The 26,049-nt window shown below is 35.3% G+C and overlaps 1 protein-coding gene and 1 pseudogene across 1 annotated transcript; both read left to right on the top strand.

Annotated features, from left to right (window-relative positions):
* The first annotated feature begins 13,521 nt into the window (after positions 1-13,521).
* LOC116131102 lies at positions 13,522-18,720 on the top strand (annotated as a pseudogene).
* A 4,235-nt stretch (positions 18,721-22,955) lies between these two features.
* On the top strand, positions 22,956-26,043 carry LOC116131177 (spastin-like). Its single transcript, XM_031416822.1, has 9 exons — positions 22,956-23,168; positions 23,269-23,575; positions 23,651-23,742; positions 23,860-23,879; positions 24,523-24,760; positions 24,850-24,945; positions 25,030-25,145; positions 25,233-25,313; positions 25,863-26,043. The coding sequence occupies exons 2-9, from the start codon at positions 23,271-23,273 to the stop codon at positions 26,010-26,012; spliced, it is 1,098 nt and encodes a 365-aa protein (XP_031272682.1). The 5' UTR covers positions 22,956-23,168; positions 23,269-23,270; the 3' UTR covers positions 26,013-26,043.
* The last annotated feature ends 6 nt before the right edge of the window (positions 26,044-26,049 follow it).

The following is a 26,049-nucleotide window of genomic DNA, read 5'->3' as shown; positions in this document are numbered from 1 at the left end:
AACATTAGCCTCTTTTTTAAACCTTTAATATCACAGAAATTTTATCTTCTCGTTGAGAAGAAAGGAAAATTAAAATTAACCTCTCTTTAATGATGGAAATGAAATGACATGACATGCATGAAATTAACAATTAAACAAGTTGCATGTCGTAATCCTTATTGCTATCACTGTAGGTTGCCATTGATGAAATGTGATGCTTTCTTTCTATTTAAAGAGCAGGTTTGGGTCTTTGTTATACGTCAAAAATTTTAATTCAATTCAACTCCACGAATGTACATATTTCTACTTCTTAATAAATGAGTATTAAGGTTCAGCATACATGTTCAGAGTTTACAGTTTTTTATGATGATATCAAAATGTCAAATTCACCAGAATGCCTAACAAAGCAGAAGGGAGGTGAAATTGATAATCATACAAATAAATGGTGACAAGACAACTGACAAGTACAATACACTGATTGATGTGTGCTTGCACAAATTTCTTATATGCTAATATTGCTATTGGAGGAACATTTATAACATTGGGTAGACATCAATTTACAACTTGTAATAGAGGTGGATAGGGACCAGTCCCAAGCAGGCCTGGGTCGGCCCCGTTTGAGACTGGTCCCAAATGAGACCAATAGCTCATGGGTTTGGGATCGGGTCAGGCCCAAGTCCATGAGCAAAATAAGGACCCAAACTAGTTCTAGGACTGGTCTTATAGGCCTAGGATTAGGACCGGTCTTGAACCGGTCCTATGGGTCTGGACAATTTTTTTTTACCCCTGATCTTTTTTTTATATTTTGGGGGTAAAACAAAATTTTATAGGAGGTTTTTAGTATTTTTTAAGGATAGATTAATAAGTTTTTAAAAATTTAATTAATTTTAAAAAATAATAAATTAATTAATTAATTAATAGTTAATTTTAATTTTTAATATAAATTCACGTTTCACACATTCACGCTTCACAATTAAACAATTAAATATTTTTTTAATTTAATTATTTATTTTCATTGTCAACAATATTTACATCATTTAAATCAGTATTCCTAAGGAGTTCGAGTAGTTCGGGATCTTCAGGGTGTTGTTGTAGTCTTCTTTCTACATGAGTCCAATCCAGTAAACACGTTATCACTTCAATCATCTCATCGGTTAAAGAACATCTTCTGTCTTCAACAATCTTACCAGTCGTTGAAAATGTTGACTTAATGCAATTGTAGAAACCGGCACAGATAAAATGTCACGTGCCATTTGGGTTACAATAGGGAATCGACTTTCATGTTGGTTCCACCACTGAACAATATCCATATCATGTTGCTCCTTCATCGTCATATAGGACAGGTCCACTTGTAGGTAACGATTCAGCTCATTTGATCCATGTATGTATGAGCTGGAGCTGCTACTTCCACCACGTTCCACATACGTCCACTTGCTCGATCCTTGACGGAGGGCTACATTAAGGTCCTGATCCTCTCTCCTGAACGTTCCACTTCCACTTCCACTATGCCTGTTCTCATATAAAGAAAAAAGGCTATCCAATTTTTGTTTAAAGTTAGTCAAATAAGATGTATAATCATGTCTTAAATGATGGTCTATCTTAGTAATTATACAGTTAACTACGTGTAATTTAAACCTAGGATCTAAAGACTAAAACAAGGACTAATCCATATAAGAATGGAATATCTAACCAATATCTCTCATATTTTTCTTCCATCTTTGAAACAATTTCACTTAAAATGTTATTATATCTATATTGAGCAAAAGTTTTAGAAATTTGAAGTAAAATATCTAACACTAAATTAGTAGTTGGATAATAAATACCACTTAATGTATTAGTAGCATCATAAAAAATTTGAAGAAATGAATAAAAAAGTTCACAAACCGCCCAATTATCATAGCTGACAACTTTCTCTGGATGGTTCTTCCAGTTGACGAAATCTGTAATTTGTTTCACGGTTGGCAAAGCTTTTTCCAACATCAGATAGGTGGAGTTCCAACGGATAGGCATGTCTGTACATAACTTCAAAGGTCGAACCGGTGGGTCCTCTTGCTTACAATATTTGACATACTCATGCCATCTTTTATTGCTACCGCTGACGATAAATTTGATAGCTCTGCGCACCCTCTCCATCTTCGAATGTATAGCATCTAAACCTGCTTTAACTATCAAATTGATGATGTGGCAAGCACATCTCTGGTGAAAAAATCTGTCTTCACCACGCGCATCCAATTTCTTTTCAAATAAAGAAATTGCCGCGGTGTTAGCAGCTGCATTATCAAGCGTTTGCGCTACAAGTCTATCAGTTAATAAATATTCTTGCAAAACTTCAAGAATTGTAAAATAAATAGTTTCAGCACTATGTTTTTCATATAATGGTTTAAAACCTATCAATTTTTGTTGTAAACCCCAATTATGATCTAAGAAATGTACTATGACAGTTAAAAAATCGGTTTTTGATCTACAAGCCCATATGTCTGATGTAAGTGCAATAGATATATTCCTAAAATTTTGAAATTCTTTTTTAAGTTTATTATTTATTTGTTATAAGTTTTAGTATATCTTTCTACTTGTACTTCTACTAACAGCGTTATATGCTGACAAAATGCAGTTTTAACCATATGAATAAAAAAAGGATTTTCAGATAAACAAATGGGAGAGTCCGTAGCAACTATATATCTTGCTATTTCCTCTCGTGCAACAATTGTATTGCCATGTTGAGAGAGTTGAGGATTGTGGATTAAAATTAAGTGGAGTTTGAATTTGTCTACCTGATCCGCTTGAAGATTCATCGGGCAACTGCATTATTTGGGGGTGCTTCTTCTCTACGGTGTCGTCGCATTGTCGAAGTCCCATTCTCAGCGCCAATAATGGTTCCACAAAAATTACTATCCCACATGATTCTTCCCCTCCCCATTTGTCTTTGGCCGTTTTGATTTAGTGAGTATCGCCATACATCGGACACGACCCTCTTTGATGGTCAGGGGGTTGGGCTATGCCCGTGCCCGTTGACTCGCAGCTCACATGTGTTTGGCTACACCTCGTCCCGACCGATGTGGTTGTGAAATTGCAGCTGCTTCCTCTAGAGGAAATGGTGAAAATGGATTAAAGCCTTCCATTTCTTCGGTGGATGGAACGTAAAATTATTTGGAGAACCATTATAAATTTATGATAATAATAAATAATTAAAATGAAAGAAATTAAATTAAATATAATATGAAATGATGATATTGAAAAATAGAAAAAATTGAATAATATGTAAATTATAAATATAAATATAAATTGAATGAGAAAAATTAAAATGAGAAATTGATTGGAGATTTGGAGTGAGATTGATTGGTGTGGAAAAAATGAAAGATCTTAGGGTTATTTATAATGTGGTTGGGGGGGGGGGGGGGGGGGGGGGGGGGGGGGGGGGGGGGGGGGGGGGGGGGGGGGGGGGGGGGGGGGGGGGGGGGGGGGCGGGCGGGGGGGGGGGGGGGGGGGGGGGGCGCGGGGGGAATGAAAAAAAAAAGTTATAATTTATATTATAACTTATAACCGTTGGCTGTGACCGTTGCCAGCCAACAGTTAAAAATAAAGCATAACCTGCAGCAGCCAACGGTTATTTTAAAACCATTTTTTTTAATAAATTTTGTCAAATTTCATTTTAACCCTTGTATTTTATGTTTATTTTAAAAATGATAGGGGGTTTTAGGTAATTTGATAGGGACTATATTGAAAAAAAAAATTGGGCCCAGGCCCTCCTCCTTAGCCATGGTCCCATTTTGGGACCAGGCCTCCTAGGACCGAGTTTTGGGGCTGGGGTTTTGGGCCAGTCCCAAATGCCCACCTCTACTTTGTACCTTGTTCCCCAGAACTCTCGAAGATAAAATAATAGATAACATCAAATATTAAGGCTCCGTTTGGTTTACTTTTTTACACTTTTTAGAAAAAATTTGTGAAAAAAGTTAAAAAAAGCTGAATTGGGCGGGTATTACGATGTAGGATTTGAAAATTAATAAAAATACCCCCTATATTTATTTATTTACTAAACACCTCTATAATAAAACATTAAAAGTTAACAAAAACACCCACAATTCACCCAAAAAATATGGACAGCCGGCCACCACCGTCGGAGGGTGACCGTAGTGGCCTTATCGGCACATGACCGGCTGGATCTTACCGGTCATGCGCCGACATGGCCTTCGCCAGAAAAGGCCAGATCTACGGCTAGATCTGGCCATTGATGGCTAGATCTGGCCATATTTGCTAGTCAACGATGGCCAATATATGGTCGTTGTTGATGGTCAACGACGACCATATGTTGGCCGTCGTTGACAACTGGCTACGGCCAGATCTTTGGCCTTAGATCTGGCCTTTTTTGGCCAGATCCACCGTAGATCTAGCCAGAAAAGGCTAGATCGGTGCACTACCGGCCAGATTCAGTCGGTAGTGCACTGTTATACCAGATTCCAACCATCTTCCGGCAATGGTGGCCGGAATCTGGTAAACGTGGGTTGTTGGGGTGTTTTTACAATTTGTTAAAAAAAATATTTAGGGGTATTTAATTAAATTAACAAATTGAAGGGGTTTAAAAAAAGTTGAATAATATTGTGAGTTTTTGTTATTTTACTGTTTAACTTTATTGGGAATACTAATAGTAGTATTCCCAAAAAGGAACCAAACGGAGCCTAAGACAATATATACCTTGTTGCAATTAAAGAGACCAAACGAAAACCCAAATGCAATCCAAACATCCAACACAACAGATAAATCACAAGAATAAACAGATAATAAACTGGAAAAATAAAAGACACAATGATTTATAGTGGTTCAGTAATCTTACAGATTACCTACATACACTCTCCAAGGCAATAAGCAGATTTTACTGAGAATAGAGAACCTTACAAAGATTTACGCTCACCCTTTACACAGTGCGAAAAACCCCTCTGTAAAAACCCAGACCTCATCACCTCTCATACACCACACTCAATAACCAAATATTAGAGACAGATTTATACAGAAAGTGTAACAGAAGGAATAATCCAGCTAAGACCTACCACCACCGTTGATTCCATCAACGCTCTTCAGATTTCCAACACATCCAGCAAATCGTAACAAACTCTCTCTCTGTGTTAACCAAGAGAGAAAGCTCGAGAGAAACTGAAAATGAGCAAAACCTAATTTGGATTAGGTTTATTGAAGATTAGATGTTACAGAATTGCCCCTTAGCTTTTAGCATAATGACTTTGACTGCCCAAGTTGTATTTTGACTTCCACGTGGGCATAAATCAATTGCCACCTCACAACAAATCTTCACCTTGACACTTGATCATTGCCCTCACTTATTGCCCTGGAATTCCTTCTAATTTTCTTCAATGTGCAGAAGGCTCTTAAAGAGCCTTAACTTGTCCAAAACAACAGACTTGATGAACATGTCTGCTGGGTTTTCATCTCAGGAACCTTCTCCACCTTAATGGCTTTATCTTCAATCAGATTCCTTATAAAATGCAACCTGACATCAATGTGTTTTGATTTCTCATGAAACACTTGATTTTTGCATAGAAAAATTGCACTTTGGCTGTCACTCTTAATTGGAACCTGCTGCTGGTTCAAACCCATTTCTTCAAGCATTCCTTTGAGCCACATTGCTTCTTTGACAATCTCTGTAATGGCAACGTATTCTGCTTCCGTAGTTGACAAAGTAACAATTGCCTGCAGATTAGCCTTCCAAGAAACCAGATTATTCCAAAAAGAGAAACAGAAACTAGTCATGGATTTCCTATTGTCTACATTTCCTGTATAATCAGCATCCACATATCCTACAATGATATTCCCCTGATTTTGCCCCCTACTGTAAACAATACCAGTAGTCAGTGTACCCCTCACATACCTAAGCACCTATTTTACAGCTTCCCAATGATTCTTCCCAGGATTACTCATAAACTTACTTACTGAACTAACTGCAAAGGCTAAATCTGGTCTGGTACAAACCATCAAATACATCAAGCTCCCTATTGCATTTGCAAACAGGATGCAAGCCATTTCCTTCCTTTCTTCTTCTGTTTCTGGGCATTGTTCTGGACTGAGTTTAAATTGCTGTCCTAAGGGTGTTTTGACAGGTTTGAAATTACTCATGTTAAACTTCCTGATGACTTTTCCAGCATATTCTTTCTGTGACAAGATCAGTTTTTCATTTTTTTTATCCCTTTCAATATTCATTCCTAGGATCTTCTTAGCTTGCCCTAAGTCTTTCATTTCAAATTGTCTACTCATCTCTTCCTTAAATCTAGCAATTTCATAAAGATCTTTACAAGTTAAAAGCATATCATCCACATACAAAGCCAAATAAATGTAGCACTCACGATACAAACACTTAAAATAAAAGCAACCATCAAAGCTACTTCGAATAAACCCAGCATTCACCATAAACCAGTCAAATTTTCTATACCACTGCCTAGGTGACTGCTTTAATCCATATAGTGATTTTTTCAACAAACAAACTTGGTTTGTAAACCCTTTTTCAAACAACTCAGGCTGCTCCATCAGGATTCTTTCTTCTAAATCACCATTCAAGAAAGCAGTTTTGATGTCTAATTGCTCCAATTCTAAATCAAACTGAGGCTAAGAGAATTCTGATAATAGTATGTCTCACAACTGGTGAGAAAATTTCATTATAATCAACTCCTTCAACCTGTGTGAAACCTTTGGCTACCAATCTAGCTTTAAACCTATGTGCTTTTACCCCTGGTATACCCTCTTTCCTTTTGAAAACCCATTTACACTTAACCACCCTACTGCCTTTAGGTTTGTTAACAAGAATCCAGGTTTGATTTTTTATTAGAGACTCATACTCTTCCTGCATGACAAGTTTCCATTCCTTAGAATCTTTACTAAACATGGCTTCCTTAACAGTTCTAGGTTCATCATCAATCTCTTCAGCAACTTGAAGAGCAAATGCTACCATGTCGGCATGTGAGTACCTCCTAAGTAGTCTAATTTCCCTTCTTTCTCTATCTCTAGCTAGTTGATAATTTTGTAAGTCATGTCCACCATCATCATTATCATCATTATCACCTAAACTAGGTTCATCCTCTTGGGTATGGGAATCTGAAACAGATTCTGTAACAGGATTGTTCAGACTTGGAATATCTCCATCTAGCTCCAGATTAAACACCTCTGTCTTATCTGCATTGTCACTCTCTTCCTGACTCAAACCACCCAATCTCATCTTCATTGAACCTCACATCTCTACTAATAATACACTTTTTCCCTTCAATATCCCAGCATTATAACCCTTAATCCCATCAGGATATCCTAAGAAAATACACCTAATAGCCCTTGGTTGTAACTTATCTGTTTTTTCATGAATAAAAACAGTGCAACCAAAAACCCTAAGGTTACTATAGTTTGCAGGATGCCCATACCCTTTTTCCATGGGTGTTTAAAACTAATAGCTGAGGAAGGTATTCAGTTTATTAGGTAAACAGTTGTGTGGGCAGCCTCTGCCCAAAAACTAGTAGGTAACTTAGAACAGGATAATAGGCTTCTAACATTTTCTAGAATGGTCCTATTCATCCTTTCTGCTAAACCATTCTGATGGGGTGTGTGTCTTACTGTCCTATGCCTCCGAATTCCACTTTCCCTACATAGATTATCAAACTCTTAATTTATGAATTCTTATCCATTATCAGTTCTAAGTATCCTAATTATCTTCCTAGTTTGGTTTTTAATCATAATCTTTCAGTCTCTGAATTTCCTAAAGACCTCTCCCTTAGTTTTCAAGAAATAAATCCAGACCCTCCTAGAATAGTCATCTATGATGCTGATGAAATATCTACAACCTCCTAAAGATGGATATTTAGTTGGTTCCCATACATCTAAATGGAGATAGTCTAAAATAGCCTTGGAACAGTGGTTTCCCACACTAAATCTGATTTTGTTCATCTTCCCATAAATGCAGTGATCACAGAACCAGCTTCTCTACTTTATCTCCTCCTAGAACATTTTGCTTACCCGGCTCAAATAATCCTTTTTCACTAATATGCCCTAAACTCCTATGTCATAAAGTTGTCTTATTAGACTTCTGAGATAAGGATACTGCTGCTGTTCCAATGATGGTTGAACCATTTAGAATATACAGCCCATTCCTCATCTCACCCTTCATTACAACTAAGGACCCTTTAGTTACTTTAAAGACTCCACCTTGAGCTTTATAACTATAGCCAATTGAGTCTAGACTTCCTAAAGAAACTAAGTTTCTTTTTAGCTCTGGTATGTATCTAACATCAGTGAGCCATTTTGAACTTCCATCATGCAAATTCAGCCTTACATCTCCTATTCTGAAGACTCTACAAACTGCATTATTTCCCATCAACACCTTTCCAGACTCTAGTTTCTTAAAGTTTGACAGAAAACTCCTATTTGGAGTCATGTGAAAAGAACAGCCAGAATCAAGTACCCATTCAGCATCAGTTTCTTTTTCAGAAGCTACTAACACATCAGAACTCTCATAACCATCAGAAGCTATATCTACACTCCCACTAGCATCTTTTCTCCTGCTTTTTCTTCCTATCAGGACAGTCCCTCTTAAAATGACCTTCCTTATGACAGTGAAAACATTTCCTAATGAACTTAGACTTAGATTTTGATCTGCCCCTGAAATTTCCCTTCTTGTGGCCTTTCTTATTAAATCTTCCTCTTACATAAAACCTCTCACCATCTAGTTTACCTTCCTTTTTAAATTCAGCATCCTTAGCAGTAATTGCTACCACTACTTCATCTAGTTTAAGGGTTTGTCTGCTATACTTAAGGGTGTCCACAAAGTTAGAAAAGATTTTTGGAAGTGAGTTAATAAGGATCACTGCTTGATCTTCATCCTCTATCTTAACACTAAGCCCTTCTAGATCCTGTATAAGTTTCATAAAGTCATTCATATTTTCTCCTAATATTTTTTTTTCATCCATTTTAAAACTGAACAGTTTCTATTTTAAAACTAACCTATTAGGAGAGGATTTTGACAGGTATAGGGAGTCTAGTTTTTCCCAAATTTCAGCTGGTGTTTTCATTTTCTTAACTTCCCTTAAGACCTTATCCCCTAAACCTAGGATTAAGGTATTGTAGGCTTTATCTAACAGGTTTTTCTTCTCCTTCTCAGATAGGGAGTCTGGTAAACTATCCTCACCCTCTAAAGTACTAGACATACCATCCTTAATTAAGATAGCCCTCATTTTCATCTTCTACAATCAATAATCATTATCCCCTATGAATTTCTCCACCTCAAACTTAAACATTTTCCAGGTTCCTACCCTTCATAGATGCCCAGAGTAAAAAGCCCAATTTACCCGAGACTAAACAGAAACCCTAAAATTGTAGCTGTAAACAGAAAAATCAGATCTAAGCCTAGATGTTTCAAATTCGCAAAAGATCTCTTAACCTAGGAAAAAACCTAGGTGCTAGAATAAGAACCTAGCTCTGATACCACTTGTTGCAATTAAAGAGACCAAACAAAAACAAGATGCAATCCAAACATCCAACACAGCAGATAAATCACAAGAATAAACAGATAATAAACTAGAAAAATAAAAGACACAATGATTTATAGTGGTTCGGTAATCTTACATATTACCTACATCCACTCTTCAGGGCAATAAGCAGCTTTTACTATGAGAATAGAGAACCTTATAGAGATTTACGCTCACCCTTTACACAGTGCACAAAAGCCTCTGTAAAAACCCAGATCTCATCACCTCTCATACACCACACTCAATAACCAAATATTAGAGACAGATTTATACAGAAAGTGTAACAGAAGGAATAATCCAGCTAAGACCTACCACCACCATTGATTCCATCAACGCTCTTCAGATTTCCAACACATCCAGCAAATCGTAACAAACTCTCTCTCTGTGTTAACCCAAGAAAGAAAGCTCGAGAGAAACTGAAAATGAGCAAAACCTAATTTGGATTAGGTTTATTGAAGACTAGATGTTACAGAATTGCCCCTTAGCTTTTAGCATAATGACTTTGATTGCCCAAGTTGTATTTTGACTTCCACGTGGGCATAAATCAATTGCCACCTCACAACATACCTTAAATACGATCGAGTGTACAAATAGTAATAAATGATTTTTTATCAAGAATATTGTTCAACTACTAGTCTTTGATAGATCAAGAAACCCGAAATTCAAATGCACCAGACCTGTTGTTGGGCTTTCTTTTGACAGCCATGAATAACAAAAATGCAGTAAGGTCTGGAGTAGCTCTCTTTGTAAACTAATTAGTATGTCCCTTCTTCCTTCTTAGAGTTACGTTCTGTTGTTAGGTTGTTCTATATGCCTTTTGATGTGTATATAAAAGGAAACCCAAGTTCCAGTATCCAGCAATGCGGGATTCTACTGGTTATTGATGCAACAATGTTGATTCAACTAAAGAGAATAGTAATATGATAAGTTAGCATTTCCTTGTGTAATCTTCCAGAGATAGAGAGAGAGCAACTAACATTATAATATAATACTGGTTCTGTTGCAATGAGATCATTGGAAAATAAACAAATATAAATAAACTCAATCTCTTAAAAAACGCACGAGAACCATAGATGTTTGCATCTCTGAAGCACCAAGGAAACGAGAAATATTTAGTGACGTCGATTTTCTCCAAGTTAAAGCTTTTTTATCCTCCACTTTTAGTCACCTTCAATACATAATAAATTCACGGATTTAGAATGTTCTATATTTCTATTTGACATGAAAATAGGTTTCAATTGTTACGAGGGATTTTGAAGAGTCAAATAGATAAGGGATTTGACAGTTGTTGGAGACTTTGAATTAATGCCGCAGAGGAGAAGAAAATTAGAAAATTAAAGTAAAAAGTACGGTATTTTTGTCCTTCCATCTCATATGTAGTTAACTTGACTAGCATATGTATACGCGGAAGTTGCTATTTTTCAACAAAAACTCTCATATTTAGGTTATTTTTGTGGAGTAAACGACTTTTTCCCACACAAATAATGGTTTAATGAAACTTTTCCACCCACAGGCTTTTAAATTATCATTTTATTACTTAAATTTGTATTTCGATGGCAAACAGAGAGCAAATTCGGTTTAGACTATTGGGGTTTTTGAAAAGAGGAGGTCGATAAGTCTTTTGGTAGTAAAAGGTTGGATTTTGATGGTTGGGATTGATCGGAATTTGACTTGGGAGGAGTGGCTTTGCAAACCCTAATCGCTCGATTGCCGGTGATTGGTAGAGTCTACAAGAGTAGGGTTTGAGGGGTTTTGGTGAGTGATGATCGAAGAAGAGAATGGTAGTGGTATAGGATCACATTGATGCCAGAATCGGAAACAGAATATAAATTTTGGTTGTAAAGTGGTATTTTAAAATCTATGGGTAGAAAAGTATCATTAAACATTATTTGGGTGGAAAAAAATGGTTTACTCTATTTTTGTGCTTAAAGAAATTTCGTCATGTTCGGGGATTACAATTTACAAACGACATCCCGTTTTGTTACGAAACTATATGAATTGTATCCGATCCAAGTTAGATAAGCCACTTGGCCATTTGAGAAAGACTGTTGTTATTTATGTTTCATTAAATTATTTTAAGGTCTAATTTAGGTTAAATCTATTTTAAAAAGAGTGATACTACACTTACAAAGAAATTTTATAAAGATCTTCATACAAAGTGATGTGACAAAATATGAATGGAATAGTGAATTTAATGAGTTTAACTTTTTATTTTATTCTTTCATTTATTTTTTTTATTTTATTTTATTTTATATAGAAATCTTTGTAAGAAATCTTTGTTTTAAAAATATGATTTATGGGACTTACAAAAAGCTTTAGTGTAGCTCAGATGACAATACTCTTTGTTGAATTCGTGAAGTCGTCCAGCCCAGGCCTAGAATTCTGTCCACTACCCAACCCATATGATACTATTGGGTTCAGGCAATCCAAAGTCTACATAGCTGTTTGGGCAAGAAAATTAAAAAAAAAAAAAAAAAAAACTTTATGAAGATTATTAACGAAATCAACCAAAGTATCTATATACAGAAGTAACAGAACATTATCGTTTGATAACATACTATGATTAATGTAAAGCTGTTAAAGAAGGTTGTCTTATTTCCAACATCATGGTATCATCTTGTTGATACAAAAAATCTGATTGACCTTAATAGAATCAGAATGGATATGTGCATGATTTAATAAAAATCAGTAATTGAACAATTAAAGAGCAAAAATAAGTGATGATAAAAGATAATTTTTAAAGTGGTTCGACAAGTTTGAATCTTGAACCTCCGTTTACTGTTTCTCTTATTAAACGAGAATTATAAATGATGAATCTTTTACTAGAACAATCATCTAACCCCCTGGAAAATAAGTTATGATTGGTTTATATAGCACTCATTTATATGATAGAATTGAAGTACTATTCAAATATATAAAATTAGAAAGTTGCATAATCTTCGACTATTTTAATTAAAATCTAAATTAATCTTAATATCTTTCTTCTAAATTGAATCAATCTAAATATCTTCTTTAATGAAAATTATTCTCTCTGTATTTTCTGCACAACACATCTTTTGTGATTACATTCTAAATCAAAAAATTAATTGATATAACCTAACCCTTTAACTGTTTAATTATATGATATTGCAAGTTATAGACATTTCTCGTTATTATAATGTACTCCCTCTGTTTTTTTTTTTTTAAAGTCGTTTTAAGGGTATACACGACTTTTAATAAAAAAGTTTATTCTCTCTCCCATCCAACATTTTTAATTAGTCTCCCTCCCAGGCCAATACGGAAAATGGAGAAGGAGACAGACGAAATTGAGAAGGAACAGATAAAATATTTAATTTGAAAAAAAACTATACCAAACGATTTAAAAAAAAAAAAAAAACGAGGGAGTAGAACAAATAGAATTATCCTTACAAAAACACAATAATTACTGTAAATATGGTCATAAAACGCATGTCTGTTTTACACATTTGCCGTTTTATGACAGTCTACAAACGAATAACGTCTGGAAATAGAAAATAGAGGCAACACGCGTACTTTTTACGAAATTTATTATTGATTAAATTCATACGAAATCGCTTAATGATCCTAGAAAACAAACTCAAGAGAGGACATCATTAACATAGCGTTTGACACAAGCTATAAATACCTCTCGCGCCAGCCTGGTACCTTTTTTCTGCTTAGAATTTACGATCTGGTCCTTCCCAATTACATGTAATTCCGGCCCGTTTGGATGGCATCTTCAATTCTTCCCAATCTTCACGTGACTTCTGTGATTCAGTTTCCAGTTACATTTATTTTCTAAACTGATTGATTCCCGTACTGTAAATCTGCGATGACTTTAATTTCCTCAGAAATTTGTTACATTATCTGTGAAATGGTTCGTAAAATCTCAATCGTTTTCTTGAAGTTTAATTTTCTTTTCTTTTTTTTCCCTTTTAATTTAACTAAACAATTGTTTTTGGTTAATTTTATCAGACATGGGTTTCCTCAAAGGCATCTTTGCTCTCTAGGCTCAATTTTCTCCCCGATAATTCGCCCTATGAGTCTGGACAAAACCCTAGCTCTTCCACAATGGACGTGGAGCAGGAACTTTAGTCACAACGAAAGAACAGCATATAGCTTAAGGATATTTCGAATTAGCTAAAGCAGAGATTGATAAAGCGGTCAGGGCTGAAATGGGGTTTGGTTGACGATGCTGTTATTCATTACAACAACCCCAACGAATTTTAAATGAAGCCATTTCGACTCCTGTGCCTTCTTATATCAGCTCTAGTATAAAATCTCGGACCGAGTGCCGTTTTCATTCTCTCAAATAGTTTGATAATGACACGTGTTTTGGCAGTGAACTAGAGAAGGTGAAATCTTATCGGCAAAGATATCAAATGGCAGGGTCAAGTGTCCGAGAGATTACAACTTGGGTCGGCGGACAGGTTTGTATTGGTACTGTTATATTTTCATTGACCATTTTCCTTTTTTATCTTTTTAAACATCAGTTGTACTCATTTTTCCCGTTCTTGTTTTCTGTTTTATGTACTCTATTTCAGGTGGCACATCAAGAACAGGTATGGGTTTTCTTTTCTTATTTTAATCTTAGACACATTTCACTTGAACTTTAATTGGGGATGCTTTTTTTATTCTAACATTTGGAATCATCTTTATGTAAGTTGGATTTTGCAAAATGCTGTAAATTTTCATATTTTTTTCTCAGAATTAAGGAACATTGTCACATATTACTCATTCCAATCTGTGTTAAAAGTTTTTAGCTTTTCTTGTATCAATCTTCGTCTCATATTAAGGCTTCTGAATGGCAATTTTATTGTTGAAACAGGAACCTTGGATCTTCAGTATCAGATTCTCTGTGTTGGCTTCTGAAAGTCTTTATCAATCTTTACTTTATACAGCAATGAAGTTATAAAATATTGTCTGGTAAAACACCCAAACTATTTTAGGGACCCCAGTTGATTAAGACCTGTAGCCATATATGAGAGTCATATCAATGGTTTTACAACTTTTTCGTTCTTTTGTGATCCTTACTGATATTGGTAATGGTTTTGAGAATTGTCCGTGTTCTTTTTTCTTGAAAGTTTGCCACAAACTGGACCTGTGGGTTACTGATTAATTATGCTATATTTTACTGGTGTTTTTCATTTTTACAAATATTTGCAGAGCACCTTACCTCGGGCACAACTGCTGCAGTTTCATCAACATCAAATACGAAAAAGGTGTCACAAAATCTCCGCATTTGAATAAAAACAATCCATTGCGAGGAATCAGACTGATAAAGTTGTAAGCTCTAAACCTGTGCAAGAATCTGGGGTGGATAGTGATATCAAATTGGTTGAAATGATAAAACAGCAATATGGATAGAAGTCCTTCTGTGAAGTGGGAAGATGTTGGTGAGAAATTTTAACTGGCTTTTTCCTCTTTTTTTTATTAAAAAAAAATGTCACATTATAATTGCATAAGCACTGGATCTTTTTGCAGCTGCGCCTTGAGAAAGCTAAGCACTTAATGGAAATGGTCATTTTGCCAACCAAAAAAGATTTGTTCACTGGCCTTCGGAAGCCGGCAAGAGGTACCTATTGATTAATCCAGAAAATGATGTGTTAGCACTTAAGACTTGTGCAATGGACAGAACGTCTGAATTCTGGTTTTTAGGTTTGCTTCTCTTTGGTCCACCTGGTAATGGGAAGACCATGCTTGCCAAAGCAGTGGCATCAGAGTCACAGGCAACGTTTTTTCAATGTTTCGCATCTCCACTAACTTCGAAATGGGTTTGTCTCTGTCCATATTGTTTCGTTTCTATTTATTGTGCAAATAGTGCTTTCTAGGTTGCCCTAATCAGTTCAGTATATAGGTGGGAGAGGCTGAGAAGCTCGTCCGGACACTCTTCATGGTTGCCAATCCAGACAGCCATCTGTAATTTTCATCGAGTATGGTGCTGATTTTTTCTGGAAAACCCATTCTGAAACATCTTGCTGCTCCTGTTTCACAAGTTGGTTGTGCTTTGCATGTTTATCATTTGTTACTATTATTGTGTTATTGTCATCAACTTTTGTATTTGGGTATTGATATCAACTGTCACTGGTAGTACCACCATAACTTAATTTGTACATCACATTACTTAAGCTCTTTTAGCGATCTGTAAGATTAAACAAATTTTAGCTGCTAATATTCTATGTTTCGCTTGGTGATGCTCATCTTGTTTTGAAATAATAGTAAAGTTCAAGCATTTCAGTGCAAATATTGACTAACACACTATAAATGACAATACCTCCACCATCACCATCACCCGCATCATCTCATCTTGTGTATGCCAACATTTGAGAGTTGGTGTCAATTGGTTGTCAATCTGAGTTCAGTTAAATTTTACTGTAATGATATCTATTCATCCCTGTGTTTCTATTAGATGGTGCTTGACTGTGCATTTTTCCTTTGTCACTTTAAATAGATAGATAGCATAATGTCAACAAGGTTAGCTAATGAGAATGATGCGAGCAGAAGGTTGAAGTCTGAGTTTCTGATACAGTTTGATGGAGTTACATCTAATTCTAATGATTTAGTGATTGTCATGGGTAAGCTTCATATCTTTATTGATTAAGCCCATCTTGATTTTCTTGGCTACTGGGATTTGTTGATTTATCCCCATCATTGTGGCTTTTTTCTGATATCTTGTCAGCTTCCTCGTTTAGGTTCTTATACCTGATTTGCACCATTAGTCTTGGTTCACTTAGCGAAACTGCCTTAATCAATAAATAAATTCAACAGGAATGTCAAGAAAAAACGTTTGCACTTGATACTTACATTTTTGGCCTATGGAGATTGTTTATTCTTCTTTCTGATCCTAAATTAAAGAATATATTGTATTATTGACCATTGAAATCTCAACAGAAATGTCAAAGAAAAACGTTTGCACTTGATACTTACATTTTGGCCTATGGAGATTGTTTATTCCTTTTCTGATCCTAAATTAAAGAATATATTGTATTATTGACCACTTGAAACCTTGGTGGTCTCTTGGTCTCGTCAAGAGTGTAAATCTTGACAACCTTGTTCCTCTTAACTGTTATTTTAGCTTTGATATAGTGATTGCATTTCTTTTAAATTCTCTTCTAAGTTTATGAGTTTATTTTTTGGGGTAGGGGTGGGTTTTTATACAGTCCCTTCTAATTTTGTAATTTCTTGATTTTTGTATAATGCAGGTGCTACTAATAGCCACAAGATTGGATGATGCAGTTCTTAGGAGATTGGTTGTATGTTGCTGAATTATTCTGAAACTTGATTGCTCTGAAGTAATAGAAATCATACTAGGTTATGCTTCTAAAGATATTTTCTCTAGGCCATTAGTTATGGTATTACCTCTCTCTTTTTTCTTATTCTTTTCAAATATTTTGAGCAAAATCGGTGATGATATTATTAAGTACAACCCCTTAAACTTATACTTAAGTTCATATATAGTATTAAGCTCTAACAATATCCATAGGGTAGACAGTTTTTTTTTTTTTTTTTTTTTTTTGTTTTTTTTCTTTGCGTAAGGGAGCGGTAACCTTGTCGTTTGTTGTGGCCTTAATTTGGAGGCAGTTTTGATTCATGTTCTACTGTTTAATATATTTTTCTGCCACTCCTTCATTGATGCTATTGATGTCTAGACTAGTGATTTTTAGGAGCCGTGTTTGTCCAAACATTCTGGATTCTATTGCCTTGTAGTTGAGAATTGTTTACTGTTGTAAGCTTATGTATTCATACCTAAACACCTTTCCGTAAATTACCAGCTACAGTGGCAAGAGAGAAAAGATAATGGATATCTAGAGAAGTAAAATGGTCTGTTTGAAAAATGTAAGGTGGATAGCAAGTCAACCTTGTCAGTTATGCTGCTTACCCTAACCCCTTCCAACCTCCTCCCAGTTGCCTGGTCTCTATGGCTTAGAAAATGTTGACTCGTGACAATATAGTGTGGCTGTTGTTGTGCATGTGTAGAGTCATGTACTCTTTGTTTAAGTGGCATATTATTTGACATCAATGACTCATTTAATGTGAAAACCTGAACCAGGTGAAGAGAATATACATACCTCTACCAGATGAAAATGTTAGGAGACTTCTTCTTAAACACAAACTGAAGGGCCAAGCATTTTCCTTACCTGGTAAATTTATCAAGAAGGTTTTTTTGGTGATCAACTGATTTCTGCAATCTTGGTCTTTGGTTGTAAAGGACATTGTTGAATCTATGTGTAATCTGCAAATAATGTCTGTTTATAATACACTTGTAGCACTGTGTATTTCACAAGCATACTGTATCCCTTGCACTTTCTGTTGATCTGCCCCTTTTGCCGAACCTTGCTGATACTTGTCATTATTTGTCAGGTGGAGATCTAGAAAGGCTTGTGAGGGAGACAGAAGGTAAAATTTTAATCTGTATGATAACATTTTCAATAATATTTGTTTGGATAGTAGTGTTATAAACCATTTTAACTGGATAAAATAACTTTGGCCAAGACTGAGATGGTTGGTGTCTTGCAGCCAATGAACTTATACTCCCAAGACACTTAACACAGCCCAATGCAATCACAGTATTCGGAATATTTTATATTCCCATTCTTAAATAAGAAATGAAAATTTTAACATGGCAACTTGTAATGTATAGGATACTCCGGAAGTGATTTACAAGCCTTGTGTGAAGAAGCTGCAATGATGCCAATTAGAGAACTTGGTGCCAACATTCTGACCGTCAAGGCAAATCAGGTAATCCAGCTAGAAAATTTTGGACTTGGTGATCTTTTCTCCGTATTTTGGAACAGTAAATGAGAAATTTTATTGATGCTAACTGAAATTTTAATCATACCAGCTAAGACCTCTAAGATATGAAGACTTTCAGAAGGCAATGGCTGTAATTAGACCCAGCTTAAATAAAAGCAAGTGGGAAGAACTTGAACAGTGGAATCGGGAGTTTGGCTCTAATTGAATTCCAAATCATCACATGTACTGAAAGCAATTTTTATTTGATTTACTACCCGAAGTAAAAACAACACGACACATTAAAAATGAAAGATCCTAGTATGTATTCTTGGAAGTTTCTGAAATGTAAATTCTTTTCATTCTTTCTGATGTATTATCTCATTGTGTAACTTTACCAAGACAATAGGAATTTCATTGTTGTTATTATTGAGGATATCATATGGTTGAGTTTTGATGAGTTTGTACCATAAGATGCTTGAGACAGTGGTTAAGATAACTGAGATGACATGAGATAAATACCGTCTTGAAAACATTATTTCGTATATAAAGGAGAATAGAAATAATTCTAGTGAAAGCATAAACTTGGGACGTAGTGAAACGGTGCGTTTTAGAAATTCAAATTTTGAAAGCTCGAAGTTTAAAAAATAATGACACGTGCATCACCGTCTTTACAAAGACAACTAACGGTCGAAACTCGAAACGAAACACATATAACGTGAAAAGACTACACTACCCCAGTCAGTATCAAACACATTGGATTGGAAGCTTTTTCCTCTTCCTCGTGCTATGCTAATCTCTCCGGTAAAGCTTTTGCCCTCGTTTGAGTATGGCCGCTCGGCCCGCTCCCAATTTAGTCTCTTCCTCTATCTGCTTGTTACGCAATTTCTTGAGGTTGCTGATTGAGATAAACTAGAGAATATAGGCGAGTGGCTTATATTTCTTTGCAAGGGTAATATGGTCTTTCGGCTCAAGATTGGTTCATTTTAAAGTTTGAATTTGCAGGGGTTAGCTTTTATCCTCGGGGGATTTCCAGCGAAGGCCTCGGATTCAGAAGCTGTGGGGTGTCATGTGGACAGTGATAATTAAAAGCTCGTGACTTTTTATTAGTGGATATTAATATTTTTATTTTAAGGTAAAATATATATTTTTATAATAAATTTTATGATTTTCTTTTTATTATAAAGGGAGATATATGAATATATTTCAACTTTAAAAAAAAAAAGTTCTTTCAATTGTTTATAAAAAAATATGTTCATGAAAAATATGCTTAAATGAAATCATCACTGAATAGTCCAACGATCAATTAAGATTTTTAGACGTATTACTTAAGAGGTTTTTAATTAATTTTATTAATTGAGATTTTTAGGTAATTCGAGTGTCTAGGATTATGCATGTCACTACTAATCTAACGGTGGTGTCAAGGTCTTGTAATCATTTCTTCATATAGTTATACCTATTTTAAAACTATATGGGGGAAAACTAATTTTAAGAGTAGATTTGTTATGCATGAGAGTGGCTTCGTATACCTATTCAAAAAAGTACTAAGCTCAACTAAATGACATTCTTTGACGTTGATCCAATGTAGTCCGACAATTTAGAAGTCAGTTAGTTAACAATAAAAATATCTTTATCTTCTTTACAAAATTCTTTGAATTGCATTAAATCAATGGCTAAGTTTCCACTACAATAGTTTAACCTCATATACATTCACATAATATTTTTATTTAGTATATCATTAACACTAAGGCTATATGTTTGGATGAGGATGAGAATGTATAGTGACAGACCCACTTAGTCATGAGTGGGGGCTAGTGATCCCACTAAAAAACAATTCATTAATTTGGTTTGATTTTTTACTTTTGGAGATTCTATATTTGTATTTGTGTTTTTAGATTTGGTCAAATTCATTTACTTTTCTTATGAAGCAGGCGGCCTCTAGAGTACAGGCAACGTTTTTCAATGTTCTGCTCTCTCACTAACTTCGAAATGGGTTTGTCTCTGTCCATATTGTTTCGTTTCTATTTATGTGAAATAGTGCTTTTAGGTTGCCTAATCAGTTCAGCTATAAAGTAGGTGGGAGAGGCTGAGAAGCTCGTCCGGACCACTTCAGGTGTGCCATTACCAGAAGCCATCTGTAATTTCTCGATGAGGTATGCTGATTTTCTGGAAAACCCATTCTGAAACATCTTGCTGTCCTGTTTCAAGTTGGTTGTGCTTTGGTGTTATCATTTGTTTATTATTGTTGTTTGTCATCATTATTAACTTTTGATTGGGTATTGATATCAACAGTCACTGGTAGTACCACATAACAACTGACAAGTCACATACTTAAGCTCGTTTTAGCGATCTCTGAGATTAAACAAATATTTAGCTGCTAGAATATCTATGGTTCGCTTGGTGATGCTCATCTTGTTTTGAAATACATATTGTAAGTTCAAGCATTTCAGTGCAAATATTGATACACACAACTGATAAAATGAGCAATACCTCCACCATCACCATCACCCGCATCTCTCATCACATGACTCTTCTGTGTATGCAACAATTTGAGGATTTGTTGTCAAGTTTGGTTGTCAATCTGAGTTCAGTTAAATTTTACTGTAATGATATCTATTCATCGCTGGTTTATTAGATGGTGCTTGACTGTGCATTTTTCCTTTGTCACTTTAAATAGATAGATAGCATAATGTCAACAAGGTTAGCAATGAGAATGATGCGAGCAGAAGGTTGAAGTCTGAGTTTCTGATACAGTTTGATGGAGGTACATCTAATTCTAATGATTTAGTGTGTCATGGGTAGCTTCAATTCTATTATGATTAAGCTTATCTTGATTTTCTTGGCTACTGGGATTTGTTGAATTTATCCCCCATATTGTGGCTTTTTCTGATATCTTGTCAGCTCCTCGTTTAGGTTCTTATACCTGATTTGCACCATTAGTCTTGGGTTCATTAGCGAAACTGCCTTAATCAATAAAATAAATGTCAACAGGAATGTCAAAGAAAAACGTTTGCACTTGATACTTACATTTTTGGCCTATGGAGATTGTTTTTTTCTTCTATCCTAAATTAAAGAATATATTGTATATTGACCATTGAAATCTCAACAGGAATGTCAAAGAAAAACGTTTGCATTGATACTTACATTTTTGGCCTATGGAGATGTTTATTCCTTTTCTGATCCTAAATTAAAGAATATATTGTATTATCGACCACTTGAAACCTTGGTGGTCTCGTGACTCGTCAAGAGTGTAAATCTTGACAACCTTGTTCCTCTAACTGTTTATTAGCTTTGATATAGTGATTGCATTCTTTTTAAATTCTTTCAAGTTTATGAGTTTATTTTTTTTTTTTTTTTTGGGGGGGGGGGGGGGGGGGGGGGGGGGGGGGTGTTGTGTGGGTGGGTGGGGTTGGTTGGTTATACAGTCCTTCTAATTTTGTAATTTCTTGATTTTTGTATAATGAGTGCTACTAATAAGCCACAAGAATTGGATGATGCAGTTCTTAGGAGAGGTTAGTATGTGCTGAATGAATTTTGAAACTTGATTGCTCTGGGAAGTAGATAAGAATCATACTAGGTTATGCTTCCAAGGATAATTTCTAGGCCATTAGTTATGGTATTATGCCTCTCTCTTTTTTCTTATTCTTTTCAATATTTTGAGCAAAAATCGTGATGATATTATTAAGTAACAAAACCTTATACTATACTTAAGGTTCAAGTAATAGTATTAAGCTCTAACAATATCCATAGGGGTAGACAGTTTTTTTTTTTTTTTTTTTTTGGTTTTTGGTCTTTGGCTAGAGTGTAACATTGTCGTTTGTTGTGGCCTTAATTTGGAGGCAGTTTTGATTCATGTTCTACTGTTTAATATTTTTTCTGCCACTCCTTATTGATGCTATTGATGTCTAGACTAGTGATTTTTAGGAGCCGTTTGTCCAAACATTCTGATTATTGCCTGTGTGTTGAGAATTGTTTACTGTTGTAAGCTTATGTATTCATACCAAACACCTTTCCGTAAATTCCAGCTACAGTGGCAAGGGAGAAAAGATAATGGATAACTAGAGAAGTAAAATGGTCTGTTTGAAAAATGTAAGGTGGATAGCAAGTCAACCTTGTCAGTATGCTGTACCCTAACCCCTTCCCCCTCCCAGTTGCCTGGTCTCTATGGCTTAGAAAATGTTGATCATGACAATATAGTGTGGCTGTGTGTGTGCATGTGTAGAGTCAGTACTCTTTGTTTAAGTGGCATATTATTTGACATCAATGACTCATTTAATGTGAAAACCTGAACCAGGTGAAGAGAATATACATACCTCTACCAGATGAAAAGTTAGGAGACTTCTTAAACACAAACTGAAGGGCCAAGATTTCCTTACTGGAAATTATCAAGAAGGTTTTTTGGTGATCAATGATTTCTGCAATCTTGGTACAGAGGGAGTAGAACAAATAGCAATATATCCTTAACAAAAACGACAATAATTACTGTAAATATTGTCATAAAACGGCATGTCTGTTTTGTACACATTTGCCGTTTTATGACAAGTCTACAAACGAAATAACGTCTGGAAATTAGAAAATAGAGGCAACATCGCGTACTTTTTACGAAATTTATTATTGATCTAAATTCTAATACGACATCGCTTAATGATCCTAGAAACAAACTCAAGGAGAGGACATCATTAACATAGCGTGTGACACAAGCTATAAATACCTCTCGCGCCAAGCCTGGGACCTTTTTTCTGCTTAGAATTTACGATCTGGTCCTTCTCCAATTACAAATTGTAATTCCGGCCCGTATTGGATTGACATCTTCAATTCTCTCCCAATCTTCACTGACTTCTGTGATTCAGTTTCCAGTTATCATTTATATTCTTCTAAACTGATTGATTTCCCGTACTGTAAATCTTTGCGATGACTTTAATTTCCTCAGAAATTTGTTACATTATCTGTGAAATGGTTCGTAAAATCTCAATCGTTTTCTTGAAGTTTAATTTTCTTTTTCTTTTTTTCCCTTTTAATTTAAACTGAACAATTTGTTTTTGGTTAATTTTATCAGACATGAGTTTCCTCAAAGGCATCATTGACTCTCTAGGCTCAATTTTCTCTCCCGATAATTCGCCCTATGAGTCTGGACAAAACCCTAGCTCTTCCACAATGGACGATGGAGCAGGAACTTTAGTCACAAACGAAAGAACAGCATATAAGCTTAAAGGATATTTCGAATTAGCTAAAGCAGAGATTGATAAAGCGGTCAGGGCTGAAGAATGGGGTTTGGTTGACGATGCTGTTATTCATTACAACAACGCCCAACGAATTTTAAATGAAGCCATTTCGACTCCTGTGCCTTCTTATATCAGCTCTAGGTATTAAAATCTCGGACCGAGTGTCGTTTATTCATTCTCTCAAATAGTGTTGATAATTGGACACTGTTTTGGCAGTGAACTAGAGAAGGTGAAATCTTATCGGCAAAAGATATCAAAATGGCAGGGTCAAGTGTCCGAGAGATTACAAACTTTGGGTCGGCGGACAGGTTTGTATTGGTACTGTTATATTTTCATTGACCATTTTCCTTTTTTATCTTTTTGAAACATCAGTTGTACTCATTTTTCCCGTTCTTGTTTTCTGTTTTATGTACTTCTCATTTCAGGTGGCACATCAATGAACAAGGTATGGGTTTCTTTTCTTAATTTTAATCTTAGACACATTTCACATGAAGCTTTAATTGGGGATGCTTTTTTTATTCTAACATTTGGAATCATCTTTATGTAAAGTTGGATTTTGCAAAATGCTGTAGAATTTTCATATTTTTTCTCAGAATTAAGGAACATTGTCACATATTACTCTATTCCAATCTGTGTTAAAAGTTTTTAGCTTTTACTTGTATCAATCATCGTCTCATATTAAGGCTTCTGAATGGCAATTTTATTGTTATTTAGTTCTTTAGTGTTGAATCAAGGAACCTTGGATCTTCAGTATCAGATTCTCTGTGTTGGCTTCTGAAAGTCATTTATCAATCTTTACTTCTATACAAGCAATGAAGTTATAAAAAGTATTGTCTGGTAGAAACAACCCAAACTATTTTAGGGAACCCAGGGTGATTAAGACCTGTAGCCATATATGGAGATCATATCAATGGTGTTACAAACTTTTTCGTTCTTTTGTGATCCTTACTGATATTGGTAATGGTTTTGAGAATTGTCCGTGTTCTTTTTTCTTGAAGAAAGTTTGCACAAAGCTTGGACCTGTGGGTTACTGATTAATTATGCTATATTTTACTGGCATGTTTTTCATTTTTACAAAATATTTGCAGAGCACCTTACCTCGTGCACAAACTGCTGCAGTTTCATCAACATCAAATAACAGAAAAAAGGTGTCACAAAATCCTCAGCATTTGAATAAAAACAATCCATTAGCGAGGAATCAGACTGATAAAGTTGTAAGCTCTAAACCTGTGCAAGAATCTGGTGGTGGATATGAATCAAAATTGGTTGAAATGATAAATACAGCAATAGTGGATAGAAGTCCTTCTGTGAAGTGGGAAGATGTTGGTGAGAAATTTTAACTGGCTTTTTCCTTCTTTTTTATTAAAAAAAAAAATGTCACATTATAATTGCATAAGCACTGGATCTTTTTGCAGCTGGCCTTGAGAAAGCTAAGCAAGCTTTAATGGAAATGGTCATTTTGCCAACCAAAAGAAGAGATTTGTTCACTGGCCTTCGGAAGCCGGCAAGAGGTACCTATTGATTAATCCAGAAAATGATGTGTTAGCACTTAAAGACTTGTGCAATGGACAGAACGTCTGAATTCTGGTTTTTAGGTTTGCTTCTCTTTGGTCCACCTGGTAATGGGAAGACCATGCTTGCCAAAGCAGTGGCATCAGAGTCACAGGCAACGTTTTTCAATGTTTCTGCATCTTCACTAACTTCGAAATGGGTTTGTCTCTGTCCATATTGTTTCGTTTCTATTTATTGTGCAAATAGTGCTTTCTAGGTTGCCCTAATCAGTTCAGCTATAAATTAGGTGGGAGAGGCTGAGAAGCTCGTCCGGACACTCTTCATGGTTGCCATATCCAGACAGCCATCTGTAATTTTCATCGATGAAGTATGCTGATTTTTCTGGAAAACCCATTCTGAAACATCTTGCTGCTCCTGTTTCACAAGTTGGTTGTGCTTTGCATGTTATCATTTGTTACTATTATTGTTGTTATTGTCATCAACTTTTGTATTTGGGTATTGATATCAACTGTCACTGGTAGTACCACCATAACTTAACTTGACAAGTCACATTACTTAAGCTCGTTTTTAGCGATCTGTAAGGATTAAACAAATAATTTAGCTGCTAGAATATTCTATGTTTCGCTTGGTGATGCTCATCTTGTTTTGAAATAACATATTGTAAAGTTCAAGCATTTCAGTGCAAATATTGATTAACACAACTGATAAAATGAGCAATACCTCCACCATCACCATCACCCGCATCATCTCATCTACATGAACCTTCTTCTTTGTGTATGCAACAATTTGAGGATTTGTTGTCAAGTTTGGTTGTCAATCTGAGTTCAGTTAAATTTTACTGTAATGATATCTATTCATCCCTGGTTTCTATTAGATGGTGCTTGACTGTGCATTTTTCCTTTGTCACTTTAAATAGATAGATAGCATAATGTCAACAAGGTTAGCTAATGAGAATGATGCGAGCAGAAGGTTGAAGTCTGAGTTTCTGATACAGTTTGATGGAGTTACATCTAATTCTAATGATTTAGTGATTGTCATGGGTAAGCTTCATATCTTTATTGATTAAGCTTCATCTTGATTTTCTTGGCTACTGGGATTTGTTG

Source organism: Pistacia vera, unplaced genomic scaffold, assembly GCF_008641045.1.
Source record: "Pistacia vera cultivar Batoury unplaced genomic scaffold, PisVer_v2 Contig1066, whole genome shotgun sequence".
Taxonomy (NCBI): domain Eukaryota; kingdom Viridiplantae; phylum Streptophyta; class Magnoliopsida; order Sapindales; family Anacardiaceae; genus Pistacia; species Pistacia vera.
This window is presented reverse-complemented; position numbering and strand designations above follow the sequence as displayed.

Excerpts from the sequence above, each read along its gene's own strand:
- LOC116131177 (XM_031416822.1), top strand. The coding sequence starts at position 23,271 with ATGAGTTTCCTCAAAGGCATCATTGACTCTCTAGGCTCAATTTTCTCT. Across the intron at positions 23,576-23,650 it reads CCTTCTTATATCAGCTCTAG|TGAACTAGAGAAGGTGAAAT; the intron begins GTATTAAAATCT and ends CTGTTTTGGCAG. Across the intron at positions 25,314-25,862 it reads CTGTAATTTTCATCGATGAA|ATAGATAGCATAATGTCAAC; the intron begins GTATGCTGATTT and ends CACTTTAAATAG.